Below are 12603 nucleotides of genomic sequence, written 5' to 3'. Positions count from 1 at the left end.
AGAATAATGTGGCCTGGAAGCTTAACACACATGCATCAAAACAAATCTGTACGTCTCTTGGAAATCATAATGCAGATGTTGCATACTTCGCTTTCCATAACGTCCCTTCACCCCCCATTTGATACCTAACTCTTCTAAGCCTTTCCCTCAACACAGGGTTTAGCATGTAATGGAAGACCTTTGGTGAATGATGAGGTTTTTTTTTTTCAAAAGTCCGCCTAGTACCTGCAAACTTTTACCCAACTACATAAGATGTCCCGTTCTTTTGTGGGACTTTTACCAAAGAAGTACATTATGTTGATATACACCTATAACACAGCTGGTTGTCATCAAGGCTGAATATGTTAGTTACTATGTTGAAATATTGTTGGGTATAACGTATTGACTCATGTTTTATGCAAAAACTCTGACTTGATAACTGAACCATCCTAAATTGTCTTCACCCATTAACATATAATTCAGAGTTTTGGTATAAAACCTAGTTCTCCAGTTCTTCCCTTAAGTCACTGACGAAAAACAGCGGATGCTGTCTGAAACGTATTTGCTTTTGTCTGAAAACTCTGTTTTCAACATTTTGTCCTGTTGCTTGGGTAACTGTCATTTGGCGTATTTTGTCCTTTAGTCCACACTAACTGAAAATAAGACAGTCTCATCTGAATACAAAACAGTTGGTACTTTATTCATGACCCCAAACAAAAGGTCATACTAACGTGTGATTATATACAAAGCGTAAATATAATGTGCACATCGTACATTGCCTATACAACAAGAAATCCGGCATATAATAAGAGTAATTTTCCAACAGTTACGCTGGAGGTATATGTGAAAAAGATCTATCCTTGTTCCCTCAAGATATACTGGTCTGTCTTATACCATACAGTCTTACAAGTATAAGACACTTGGGTCTTTAAGGTGAAGATTGTGTCATGAGACAAATCTTGATTCTTGAGTAACTGTTAAAACTGTCAAGAGGATAAATATAACTTGCAACATGTAACAAATTTTTACCACTACGATTTCTTTCTATACAGCTCCTTTGGCAAAAGTTCTAAATCTTATAAAAACACTACCATGATCTAATTACATATGTTGGCCACTGGCTAGTACCAAAAAAGCCTTCTATGATATTAAGAATTATCATCATATTATGAAGAATTATGCCAACTACAATTAGATACTTTCATTTCATAAAAAAGCTGACAAAAGAGTTCATATTATTAGCATAAAAACATGAAGCTAAATGAGATAGTAATAAAAAAAGTACAATTTACATACAAATTTGACTGTGTTCCTGATACTCTTGATTATTTTTACCTGAATATGATGCTATCTTTATTATACAGCTAGTTTAATACATGCATTCATAACTGTAATATAGTAGCAGACCAAACTTTTATATTCTTAATAAAACAGAGCTGTTGTATACTTGGCTGGTCATCATTTCTTGGGACACATTGAAATCTCTACACTTCTACTCTTGTCACACTACATGTACATGTGGTGTCTACTGCAATTTTACCACACTTATTGTCTCAATATTTCTATACGTTTTCTCCAACTGGTTCTGTTCGAAAGAATATACCCTTGTCGTTCTACATATACGTTAATGCAAGAAAATTTCTTCACAATCGGCGGTCTGAAAAATTTCCATGCATTTAATCCATCTGGTAGAAAGAATTATGAAGCTTTCAGTCTTCAAATAGTCGAAATCGATACTTTGGGAATTTATTTCAACGACTAGCCCTACAATACAACACATGAAGCAACTTCTTTCTTGACACATTTTAACAAGTCACGCACCTATCAATGTTAACTGTAGGGTGCGTCTATAATTTGGAAATATGGAGGTCATAGGTTAAGGTCAATAAAGGATACTTTTGCCTCAGAAATTAGAAACCAGACCCAGACACAAATCGTGCCTGCTATTCTAAAAGTAAGCCCTCCAATGTTATGACAATTCTACAATACAATACTGTAAAATGCTTTAATTTGGAGGTGTTGGGTTTTTTAGGTTTTCGAAGGCAAGTAATTTGTCAGGGGTTTATGTCGTAATAACAACTTTTTCAGACTACTAGTATCCAAAATTTTGTAATTGTATTGATTGGGCTGATGTTCAGTTACACTGAGTAAAACCACCAAAATTGCTAACACTTGCCTAACTTTCTCACGTCATAGTTTCGGTAAATACAAGCTTCGTACACTGGGATACAAAAAGTGCAAAACTGGGCAGTTATCTGTGCCCAAAGCAGATTCAGAGGCCTAAGCAGTGGCACTTATAAAATGAATAATACATACGTAGCTGTGCAGTATTGCTGTCGTTTACAGACTGATAAATATGCTACAATTACATAAACAAAGCTTGAAAAGGAAATAGGTCATGGTCTAAAAAAACATCCGAAACTTTCATTCTTTCTATAATTTTCATTAAAATTTGCGGCTTTAATGCCAACCATGATTGTGTGTTCGTACTATCCACACCTCAACTGACATCGGCCTTATCTGACAACTGAAGGTCAGCAATTACTGACAGCAGAACACAATTTTTAACTATTTTCTTTGCACGTTGGGAATGGACCTTAAAATCTGAAATGCATCTGGTCAAGACTGTCTCATTTTAAACTTTAAATCAAAGCCAACCTCACTTCATTACTACAAGTGATGCCTCTGCAAATACATCCGACCAACCAAATAGTTTCTTACAGAGCTTTTGGCTTCCTTCATGAAGAGGCAACATTGCGACTGGAATTCCAGTGACATTTAACATTTACAAATTGTAGCTGGACTTCTTGAGAAAATGAAACATGACAGAGCTGTTGTCATAGACTTTTACATGATAAATGTTCAGCAAAAATGCACCCTGTGTCCTTCTGTATATCAGAGATCTAACCTGATTGGTTATTTCACCAATGAGAACTTGGGTTCTGTTACAGTGTCACAGGCTCAATCTGATTGGTCTGTTATGAATCCATTCCACCAATCAGGGCTTCGTCCATCAGATCATCATCAATGTCACATGGGCTGGCATCTGGCTGGGACTGGTCAGAAGTGCCTTCGTAAAGCAGGTGGGACTGGTCGGGGTCAGACAGAGGGGATGTGTTCTCTGCTTGAGAGTCCACATCAGGGTCCATGGAATGGTCGTGGTCTGGGGAATGAGTTGCAGGGGGGAGGGGGGCGATGGTGTGTGCGTTGGCAGCACCAGGCACGTCGATGACGAGGTTACCATCCGGGCTGAGGGATTGCAGGTCATCTTGTCCAACAGTCGCCAGAGTCGGGGCGTCCCCGGGGCTGTCTGTCTTCCCGTACGGCTCCAGGACGGGGGGTTCTGGGTCCGCTGCCTGGTCGGGGCTGATCTCCTGGGGCGATGAGCTGCTCTCGTCACTGTAGCTGACCAATGAAGACAGGGCGCTTGTGTTCAGCTGTGTACCTGCCGTCAACGCTGGCATCGCAGCAGCAGCAACTGGGGCTGAACGGTCTGGCTCCGCCTGGGGTTTCAATTTCGATCGATTTTGGTTGCAAGGGCGTTCATCTGCAGTTGCGGAAGACCTCTTCTTGCCACTCCTTTCATCGGTGGTGCCATTTGAGTTCTGAACTGAGGACACAGTTTTCTCCTCGCCTCTCGATCGCGGTCGTTCTCCCGTGGTCTTACTTTCTGCAGAAGCAGGACGGCTGCTGGAGTCCTCAGCTGGAATCTCGGATACGATGGACACATCTTCTGAATCTTCTGCTGCACTCCTGCTTGCACTGTCCGATGCACAAGCACTCAAGGACGTTTGGGGGTCGATTTCCTGAGGTTTGAGAAGGGGAGGGGGCGTCTCGGATGACTCGTCCTGTCGAGTCGTTGTAGGCGAGACAGATTTCTCTCGTCTTTCGCTCACATGTTCGCTGTTCATTCTATCACTTGCGTTGGAAACAGTCCCATTTGTGATTGCTGCCGTCGTGGTCAGGGCCTTGACTGCTATTTCTGCCTTTGCTACAGTCACAACATTGGAAGACTTGGACTTGACTGCATCCTTGGTTGTCTTGACATCGGCCTTAATGGCCGGAAGCTCTGGGACACCGTTTGACGTGTGGCCGTACGATACAGTGCTTACTTGCGGATTTTCAGCTGCGCTAGCCTGCGTGGTGGGGCTAACGTGAGCTGTGGACACTAGAACAACGCTATCGTTGTTGGTGATGCTGCTTACGTGTACGCTACTGGCGGTGTTCTTTAGCTTGTCTATCACGGCAGACAGAGAACCCTTTCGGGAACGGATGGGAGACTTAGCGGAGTTGGATCGGGAGAGAGGTGGGGAGGACAGAGTTGCACGGGGGGACACAGTTGACTTGACGGTCGGAGAAGTGGCCGGAGCAGTGGAGATCACAAGAGGAGCAGGTCTGGTGGTGGCGTGGGATGTCTCCTGAGCAAGTTTAGGCAATGCAGCGATGGTCTTGGTCTTGCTTGAACTTTGCTTTGAGCTGGATTCCTTCTGAGCAGTACTTGTTTTTGAGGAGGCAGAGGTGTTGGCAGAGGCTGTGAGAGACGCGGAGACGGCCTTGCTACTTGCCGACGACGAAGAGCTGGAGGATTTAGAAGACGTCAATACTTTGGAGGAGGAAGAAACGCCAGCCTTGGAAGAGACAGTTGCAGAGGAAGATGTGGTAGGATGGGATTTGCTTGACTGACTGCTAGCCAGTTTTGGACCTGATGTTGTACTTTTGGCACTGGCTGAAGGCTGTTTGAGACCGGATGATGTGGTTTTAGAGCCTGTGCTGGCTGGTTTTGGCCCTGACACTAGAGGTTTGGATCCAGATGTTACAGGTTTGGATCCAGATGTCACAGGTTTGGATCCAGAAGTCACAGGTTTGGGTGCAGAAGTTGAAGTCTTGGGGCCTGGTGTTGCAGACTGAGTTACAGACTTGGAGACTGATGCTAAAGGTTTGGAAGTGGGGCCAGCAACTTTGGGGTTGGAGGATGCAACTTTCAGGCCCGATGACGACGTTTTGGAACTGGGTGTTACCGTTTTGGGCGTGCCAGGTACAGGTTTGGCAGTGCCAGGTACAGGTTTGGGCGTGCCAGGTACAGGTTTGGCCGTGCCAGGTACAGGTTTGGCCGTGCCAGGTACAGGTTTGGCTGTGCCAGGTACAGGTTTGGCTGTGCCAGGTACAGGTTTGGGTACCGGAGATATAGTTTTCGGTCCAGACGTCGCAGGTTTGGGAGTCGGGGTGGAAACTTTGGGTGATGACGAGGCAGGTCTGGGACCTGACGTGGTCGGGGTGGACGCTCTAACCTGATCAGCCCCTTTAGAAGAGGCGTTCTTGCTGGAACTGGATTTGCTGACGCTGTCTGATTTTGCATTCCTCAAGGTGGCTGTGTAGGAGGATGAGGCGGAGGGATGCCTGCTGATGGTGATCATGATCCTCGACGGTTTGTCCTTACTGGAGGACGACTTGCTTCCCGACCCAGACACCTGTGACTTCGACCGAGGGGACTGTCCACCCTTGCCGCTGCCTTCGGAGAGAGATTTGGACAGAGCTTTTGTTCTCATCGGACTTGCGCTCCCCGTCCCCGACAAGGATTTGCCTCCACCCAGGCTCCCTGATTTGCCGATGGCTCCGACGGTCTTGGCCTGGAGGGACAGCATGGCAGCTGGCTTCCCTCCAGAGCCCGATCGGGAGCTCTGCATGCTGGCCGGAGGCGTGTGGGACCTGGCAGTCGGCGTCGCCATGGGAAGCTGTGAGGAGGCACCAGGCAGGCTGGCTGGGGGAGTGTAGGACCTAGCTGGAGAGGTACTGTATGGGGGAGTAAAGGTTTTAGAGACAGGAGGAGTGCGGGAACCGTTGGGACCAACACCGGCTGCTCGTGGGGGGGACACCCCTGCCTCCGATCTTCTCCTTTTGCTCCCTTTGTCCTTCTTGTCCCCCGCTCGACTTCTCTTGCCACTACCCTCAGCTCCGTTGCTGCCCTCTGCAGAGCTTCTGCTAGAGCTTCTTCTCTTGGTTACTTTGGTTGAGCCGTCGCTGCGACTGCCTTCGCTGTCAGACTTTCCACTCTTGATGCTAGCCATGTTGTTCCCTAAACTCAATGTGATCTTCAGACTCCCCGTCGACTGCTGGGTGATGCTGGCAGACAACGTTGTGCCAGAGGAGCTGGGAACGGACGCTGCACTTGCAGCTGTTGATGACGGAGGGATGGCTGATGGCAGTTTCAGACTGGTGGACAGATCTGTTGGCTCGAGCTGCTGGAGGGACGTGGAGGAAGAAGACTTCTGACTGGTGGAAAGGTCTGTGGGTTCGGTCTGCTGGTCCAGCGGGGTGTGGTGGCCTGTGGAGAGGTCTAGGACCTCGGGGGTGGATGCTGCCGTCATGGACAAGTCAAGTCCTTGCAGGTCGCTGCCGGAGAAAGGACCCTGGTCAAAAGAACTCGCAGAAAGTGCTGATCCAACGTTGGAGCTCACACTTCCTACCGCTTCTGTACCCACCTCTGCCGCCGCCTGCGACTTTCCCGACACGTCCGAACTGCCCGTGCCAGAGGTTGTGATTTTGGAGGCAACAGAGGTTGGGTTCAGTGCAAGTCCGAATGCATTGGCGTCACAGCTTTCGACATCCATCGACACATTTCCTTCTGAGCTTTCCTCAATGAGACTGTCCACAAAGCTGGTATCCGTGGTGTTTAACACCTCTGTGTTGAACTCAATGGGCTCTGTGGGGAAGGTATAGTCCGTGTCAAGATGATCGGTACCAGGCGTCGACTCGCCAGCTACGAAATCAGCAGGGTCAAAAGCGGCCTGGAGGTCACCCCCTGGGGCAACAGCACCTGCCGCCGTGAGGTCCTCCATCGAGCCATCTGTTCTTATAAAGCCTGTCGAGTCCAGAGGTGGCAGACTTTCGTGGCTAAGACGAGAGTTTGCGCCGTCTCGACTACCTTGCCTTTTCAGTCGCTCACTCTGCTCAGCGATGTCGTTTAGCATCGCCGAGACTTCCGAGTCCTGGGTGAAGTCTTTCACCACCTCCCCCCTCCCTGAAGGGTCGAGAGAAGGCTTGAGTTGCATGGAATGTGAGGGCGGATGTGGGAAGGCCCTGGCCGGGGACTGCACGGTGGGCGTGGAAGGGTGGGGAGTGGTGGGGGTGAGGTGGTCAGCTTGCAGGGTGGCGTCGTACGGAATGTTGCTATCAAAGTCCATGGCGTTCAGCTCCTTTGTGAATTCCTCCTCGCTCTGCTGTCGTTTGGGCGACCTGTTGTCTGTTGTGGACTTCCGTTTCCTTTTGCGCTGTTTGGTGGGAGGAGGGGGTTCAGTCCCGCGGGGGGACATCTGCCCCGGTTGGGGGGGTACCCCCACCGGCTCCTTCAACAAGTTCATCAGCATGGGATGGCTCTTTGAATGAGGGGGCCCCTGAAGGCTTCCTTTGAGTAGGCTGGCCAACATGGGGTTTTCCGACACTTTCGTGGCGTCGGTATCTGTGAACTGCAGTTCAGCCTGCGCGCCTCTTCCCGTTGTCGTGGACGCCAGGGTGAAAGGAGAGACGGAGGCCTGCCTGTACTGCGCAGCCGCTCCGCCAAAATCATTTCCTTGAGAAGGGTCTACACCATTTAGATGCATCAGCAACGTTCCTCCCGCTTTCCCCCCACCGCCCGGAGAAGTCACTCCCAGCAGGTTCAGGTTGGCATTGGACAACTTCTGCTCGTTGCCATCCTTGACTGCTGCTATTTTAAGTCCAGGAGACGTAACCGCGGCAAACTCAGAGAAACCGTGTGACAAGACGATCCCTTCGGTTGCCTTGGATAGCGAGGAGAGGATGCCGGCGGATGTCGTGCTGATCTGACGCTGCATTTCCTTGTGGTGGGCCACAGCATGGCGGGCGATGGCGCGCATCAGGACTGGTATGGACAAACATCTGCAACAAAAAGGTCAGAACAAAATGAGCCTAAATCTGTGAAACTGTGGAATACACTTGTTGTTGATAAAAGGTCTACATAATTCTGCAGCTTAACATGAAACTAGACAGACATCACAGAGGCTGAACTTCTACCAAGGTCGGGTTTAGACTTTGTGACAGAAAACAAAAATCAGACAGTCTTTAAGACAGGTGTATCAGTGCAAGTACATATATTTTTAAGCTAAACTCTTGCAGTTCTGTTAAAAACAGCAAGGGGGTGCCTTTGGATTCTAAGACCTAATACAGACCTGTTCATGACCATGGTGGCGTACTCGTCCGTGCAGACCGGAGCGTCGCCTGCCGGGATGTGAACTTTGCACTTCACGTGGTTGGGGTCAGCGAGGTCGATTTCCACTGTAAATACAAGTATTTGTGTAAACATTAGTTAACACTATGCCTGTCTCTGCTCAGTATCTCATTTCCTTTTGGATATGATACTTTTATCGCACAACTTTTCTGATCTGTCTGTTTGTGCGTATCATTATCAATGTTCTGTTGGATGATGATGATGAATGGTTTATTCAGAATACAATACATGTATTAACAAACAAACAACAGACTCGCAGGCAACCTTACTGGTTGCCTGAATTGCGCTTTAGCCAACATAAAAGCATCACCTAAGTGCTACCACTTATCTAAAAAAAAGTCTTATCAAAAACATTGTTTGTTGTACATTGATACTTATTTTCACTTTTTCTATCATGATGAAGTAGAGTTAGAAAGAATCAACAGTTCCGAGGCCATCCAAGTTCAGTACATGATTTGAAGGCCATACTTCAAAATTTGACATAAAATTTTATCTTAGGCTACACCAATTTAGTTTCTTGGTTAATGGATTTTTATTTTCCAAAAAAAAAAATATAAAAAATAAAAATCATGCAAACAAATTTTTTTTTTTTTGAAAATAAAAATCCGTTTACCAACAAATTAAACTGGTGTGGCCTTATAAGTGACTTACAGCAGGCCATGCTCTCCTGAACAGGGTGCTCGAATGTGACAGAGATTCCAGTGGGCGACGTCGTGTTCACTTCAAATAGCTGGGCATTCTCCTTGGCTGTAAAAAAGGCATGGCAAGAGTGTGACCGAAACAAACTGAGCTGAGTGATTGAAGAGGTAGTTGTCTGATATGCAGTATAGAATGATTTTATATCTGCTATCAGAAAAATGTCTGGTTTCCAGCATATTTACACACAATAGAAAGCTGAATGTGTCACATACAACTAAAGCAGAATGACATAATGTCAAATTCGCTATGAAAGTGTGTAAATAGGCACGTACATGAAAACATCCTGTAAAAATGGTCTGGATTTTTTTTTCTTGAGCACACGCGACACTTAGATGAAGAAGTGCTTTTGAGTTCATGTTTGAAACAATAGTAGTACTACAGTCACACAATGGAACGGCTTTTTGCGGTTGTTCTAAGCTCGCAGTAAAGAGTTCACAGCGAAAACTGCGATCATAAAACTACTGCAAACATTTCTGCATTTACAGTAATCAATCTCTTCATAATGGGTCACTTCACCCAGGCTCCATTTCAAACAACTGAATCGCATAAAAACGAAAGAGATATCTCTTTCCCACCTTCCTCACAGCCCTTCCTGACACAGCTGGTGATGAGAGTGTTGTAGACGGTTTGTCGTCGGAGGGCCTCCAGGACTCTGGGTACGCAGGCGGGGTGGGTGAACGGGATCTTACTCACCAGGACTCCCTTTACGTCAGGGGAGTCGTTAATGTAGTAACAGTGGTGCTGATCTGGCAGGGTCTGTGGACAGAGATGTTGGAAATGAACTTGTAGTTTATCATACAAACATAATTAGTGTATTTGATTGTCTCTTGTCACATGATAATCAACATCAAGTCGCGTAAAAAAAGGAATTCCAAGACTAGATCTGACTTCATTAGCAGGTTGATGATGAGACAGAATTTGTCTGGAAAGCTTCCCAGAGTAGCAAACTCTGTTGCTGTTTGTAGTGTTTACATATTTGTCAAAACATAACAAGTCTTTCTTTCTGAAGCCCCTGTCACACATAGCCGACCATGGCCTCCCAACCTTCAACCAAACCATGGTTGGGAGTTAGTTGTGAGCAAGGTCATCTGTGGTTGGGAGTTGGTCGGCAAGGGTACCTACAAATCTTTGAAAAGTGGTCTGTACCAGCAGACTATCAATTTGGAAAATCATATTCTGTTTGGATGCGATCAGAGGAGCGAACTTGGCCTAAAATAGGATGGATTCCAGGCTACTCCCAACCCAACCCTTAGTTGGGGAGTGGTTGAACTTTAACGTTCCCAAAGTCGCAGGAAGGTCATGAATGTGTGACAAGGGCTTAATGAAGACAAAGGGTCCTTTTTCAGACAACCAGAGAGTTTCAGTCCATTTTGCATCATGACAATGAAGAGTTCGTCCGGGTTATTCAGTAAAGCAGGGTTTGTTTCTCACCACATGGAAGAGTTTATTGCGCCCGTTGTTGTTGTCCATGTCAGCGATGCCCTTAGCTTCCATGACGTTCTGCGTGACCAGTCGGTTCATCGGCACTGCCTTACTCTCATCACCACACAGTATGCCTGCGGGGTGGAAAACAGTTCGAGTTAAAATTGTTTGGTATATAGACAGGTGACCATCTCCGTTTCTATAGCCCTTAGGCCACACAGTTGTGCAGGCACTACAGCAGGGGGCCAATCCACTGGTAGTATAAAATTGTAGCAGCACAAATAAGTGTTTGTATCATATCAACAAACTATCTTCCATATCAATTAAAAAAACTTAAATTAAATCACAAATACACTTACAGAAATACATGGCTTTCATACAAAATAGGCACATGCACACCATCATAACTGTACGACGAAAGCTGGGCGCAGATATAATAGAAACAAGAGTTATACCGTCTACATCCACAGCTACTCCACCGTAGCATAACACAAATCAGTCTATTGTGGCCTAACAGATTGGAAACATAGCTTAGCACATCATACTGTATAAGGTGAAATGTTCATAGTGCTATTATGTTCATGGTTTTTGCTGTAATCTCTTTACAGCGAAGTTGAAACCACTGCAAACATTTCCCCTTCTACAGTAAAACCCTGCATGGCAGTTTCAACAAACAAACTTAAAACCACTGTGAACACTATAAATTTTCCCTCTCTTGGGAAATTAAATCCCTGCAAACATTTCCCCTTTTACAGTAATGTCTAACCTGTAGCTGAATGGATCCTTTTGATGGTTGAGAGAGACAGGGGTATGGGGGAGGGGGGCGCCAGGGAGAAACAGGCTGGTAACAGCATCATGTTATTGTTGTTGATTCCTGCAAAGGCTGGAGTCCTGTAAACAAAACAAGAATGTATTTTCTACATTTAAGAAACACAAGTTACAAGATTTCATTCTGTTGGACTATTCTATCAAAATACATGGGCCCAAACATAATCTTTAATAATTTTTGGTGCACTGGACAAGGATATTTTGAAATTCTTTATGTAGTTCCCAATGCTTCTGTAAGCTTTAAATATGCTAAAAACAAAAACAATTTGTCAGTGTTAGTTACAAATCAATACAATCTGATGTCACTTTTCTGATCATTACATGATTGAGATAATATATAAGTGTATTCTCCTTACCCCACCGACACACCTTTCTGAGTCATTACATGATTGATAAGTAATATCTCCCTACCCCACATTATCAAATCACCATATCATTAAAAACTTCATTCTCCCTACCCTGCTGACCCCTTGCTGTCATGTTGGGGTGGGTTCATCCCTGCGAACAGCGGTTGAGTCTGTAGCTTGTGCGACGTCGAGCCCTCCAGTGCGACATTCACCGACTGGCCAACATCACGCGGAACTGGTGGGAGGGGGAAACAACAACAATCTTTGTAGAATCTGATGTAGTATAAAGTAGAGTAGATTCATTCCTCAACCTAACCGACACCTTTCACACTGCAGTATGACAACCTCAAGCCTCTATCTCACTGGACCCATAGAAGGTTGGCAACCTATTTGACAGAGTGCTCAACGAATTTCATTGATACAAAACAAATCTGTTTACGCTTTGTGTGTCTTTTTAGTCATACTTGTACATTTTGCATGATATTCCCATTATAAAGTCAGTGGTAACGCAAATCTTTGTACATGTATTTACACATCTAATGTTGCATTTGAGAGGTGCTTTGAGATTGGGTTATCCTCAAAATCTAGACATACCGGTATGTTATTTAAAAGGTGAATCTACAAACAGTAACACAGTATGTGTGTGCATAGGTTCCTGCATGTATGTTTGTTTGTGTGTGTACCCTGTACGTGTGTGTCTGGATGTATGCATGCGCGTGCACGTGCGTGTATGTGTATGTGTACATAGTGTGTGTGTGTGCATATGTTTTTTTGTGTGTGTGAAAATATTGTTGAACCCTAAAATGTGTGTACTTTTTATAAGCTATCACAACCTTTTTCATATCCTGACTGTATAGAAAGCTCTTATATACCAGCAACCTTCACAGGAACAGAACTCACCATTGTCACGAATAGTTTCACTTTTCTCCCTCTCAACGTTCAACATGTCGTAGGGAGAAATAAAGCACTTCAGCTGCATGGGGTGACCTGTAGGGACATTATGGAATTTCACATTTCCATGAACTCATAATGCTGAGACAGTTAACCTCCATTAACATCAATACGTCGGGTTACCTAAATCTGCCA

General features: G+C 45.4%; 1 protein-coding gene across 2 annotated transcripts in view; it reads right to left on the bottom strand.

The window, feature by feature from the left end:
- Nucleotides 1-658: 658 nt before the first annotated feature.
- The window catches only part of LOC136446716 (mediator of RNA polymerase II transcription subunit 1-like), a 30277-nt gene continuing 18332 nt past the window's right edge, over nt 659-12603 (bottom strand). For both annotated transcript variants that reach the window (XM_066445227.1, XM_066445228.1), the window contains 8 exons: nt 12418-12504; nt 11629-11752; nt 11109-11233; nt 10352-10476; nt 9496-9676; nt 8873-8968; nt 8163-8268; nt 659-7872 (listed from right to left, as the gene is read on the bottom strand). In XM_066445227.1, the coding sequence (XP_066301324.1) occupies nt 2958-7872; nt 8163-8268; nt 8873-8968; nt 9496-9676; nt 10352-10476; nt 11109-11233; nt 11629-11752; nt 12418-12504 (5759 nt within the window). In that variant the 3' untranslated portion in view covers nt 659-2957. The remainder of the gene's footprint in view (nt 7873-8162; nt 8269-8872; nt 8969-9495; nt 9677-10351; nt 10477-11108; nt 11234-11628; nt 11753-12417; nt 12505-12603) is intronic.

The sequence above is a fragment of the Branchiostoma lanceolatum genome, chromosome 13 (assembly GCF_035083965.1).
Source record: "Branchiostoma lanceolatum isolate klBraLanc5 chromosome 13, klBraLanc5.hap2, whole genome shotgun sequence".
In the NCBI taxonomy this organism is placed as follows: domain Eukaryota; kingdom Metazoa; phylum Chordata; class Leptocardii; order Amphioxiformes; family Branchiostomatidae; genus Branchiostoma; species Branchiostoma lanceolatum.
Note: the sequence above shows the minus strand (reverse complement) of the source record. Positions and strands in the feature narration are given on the sequence as shown.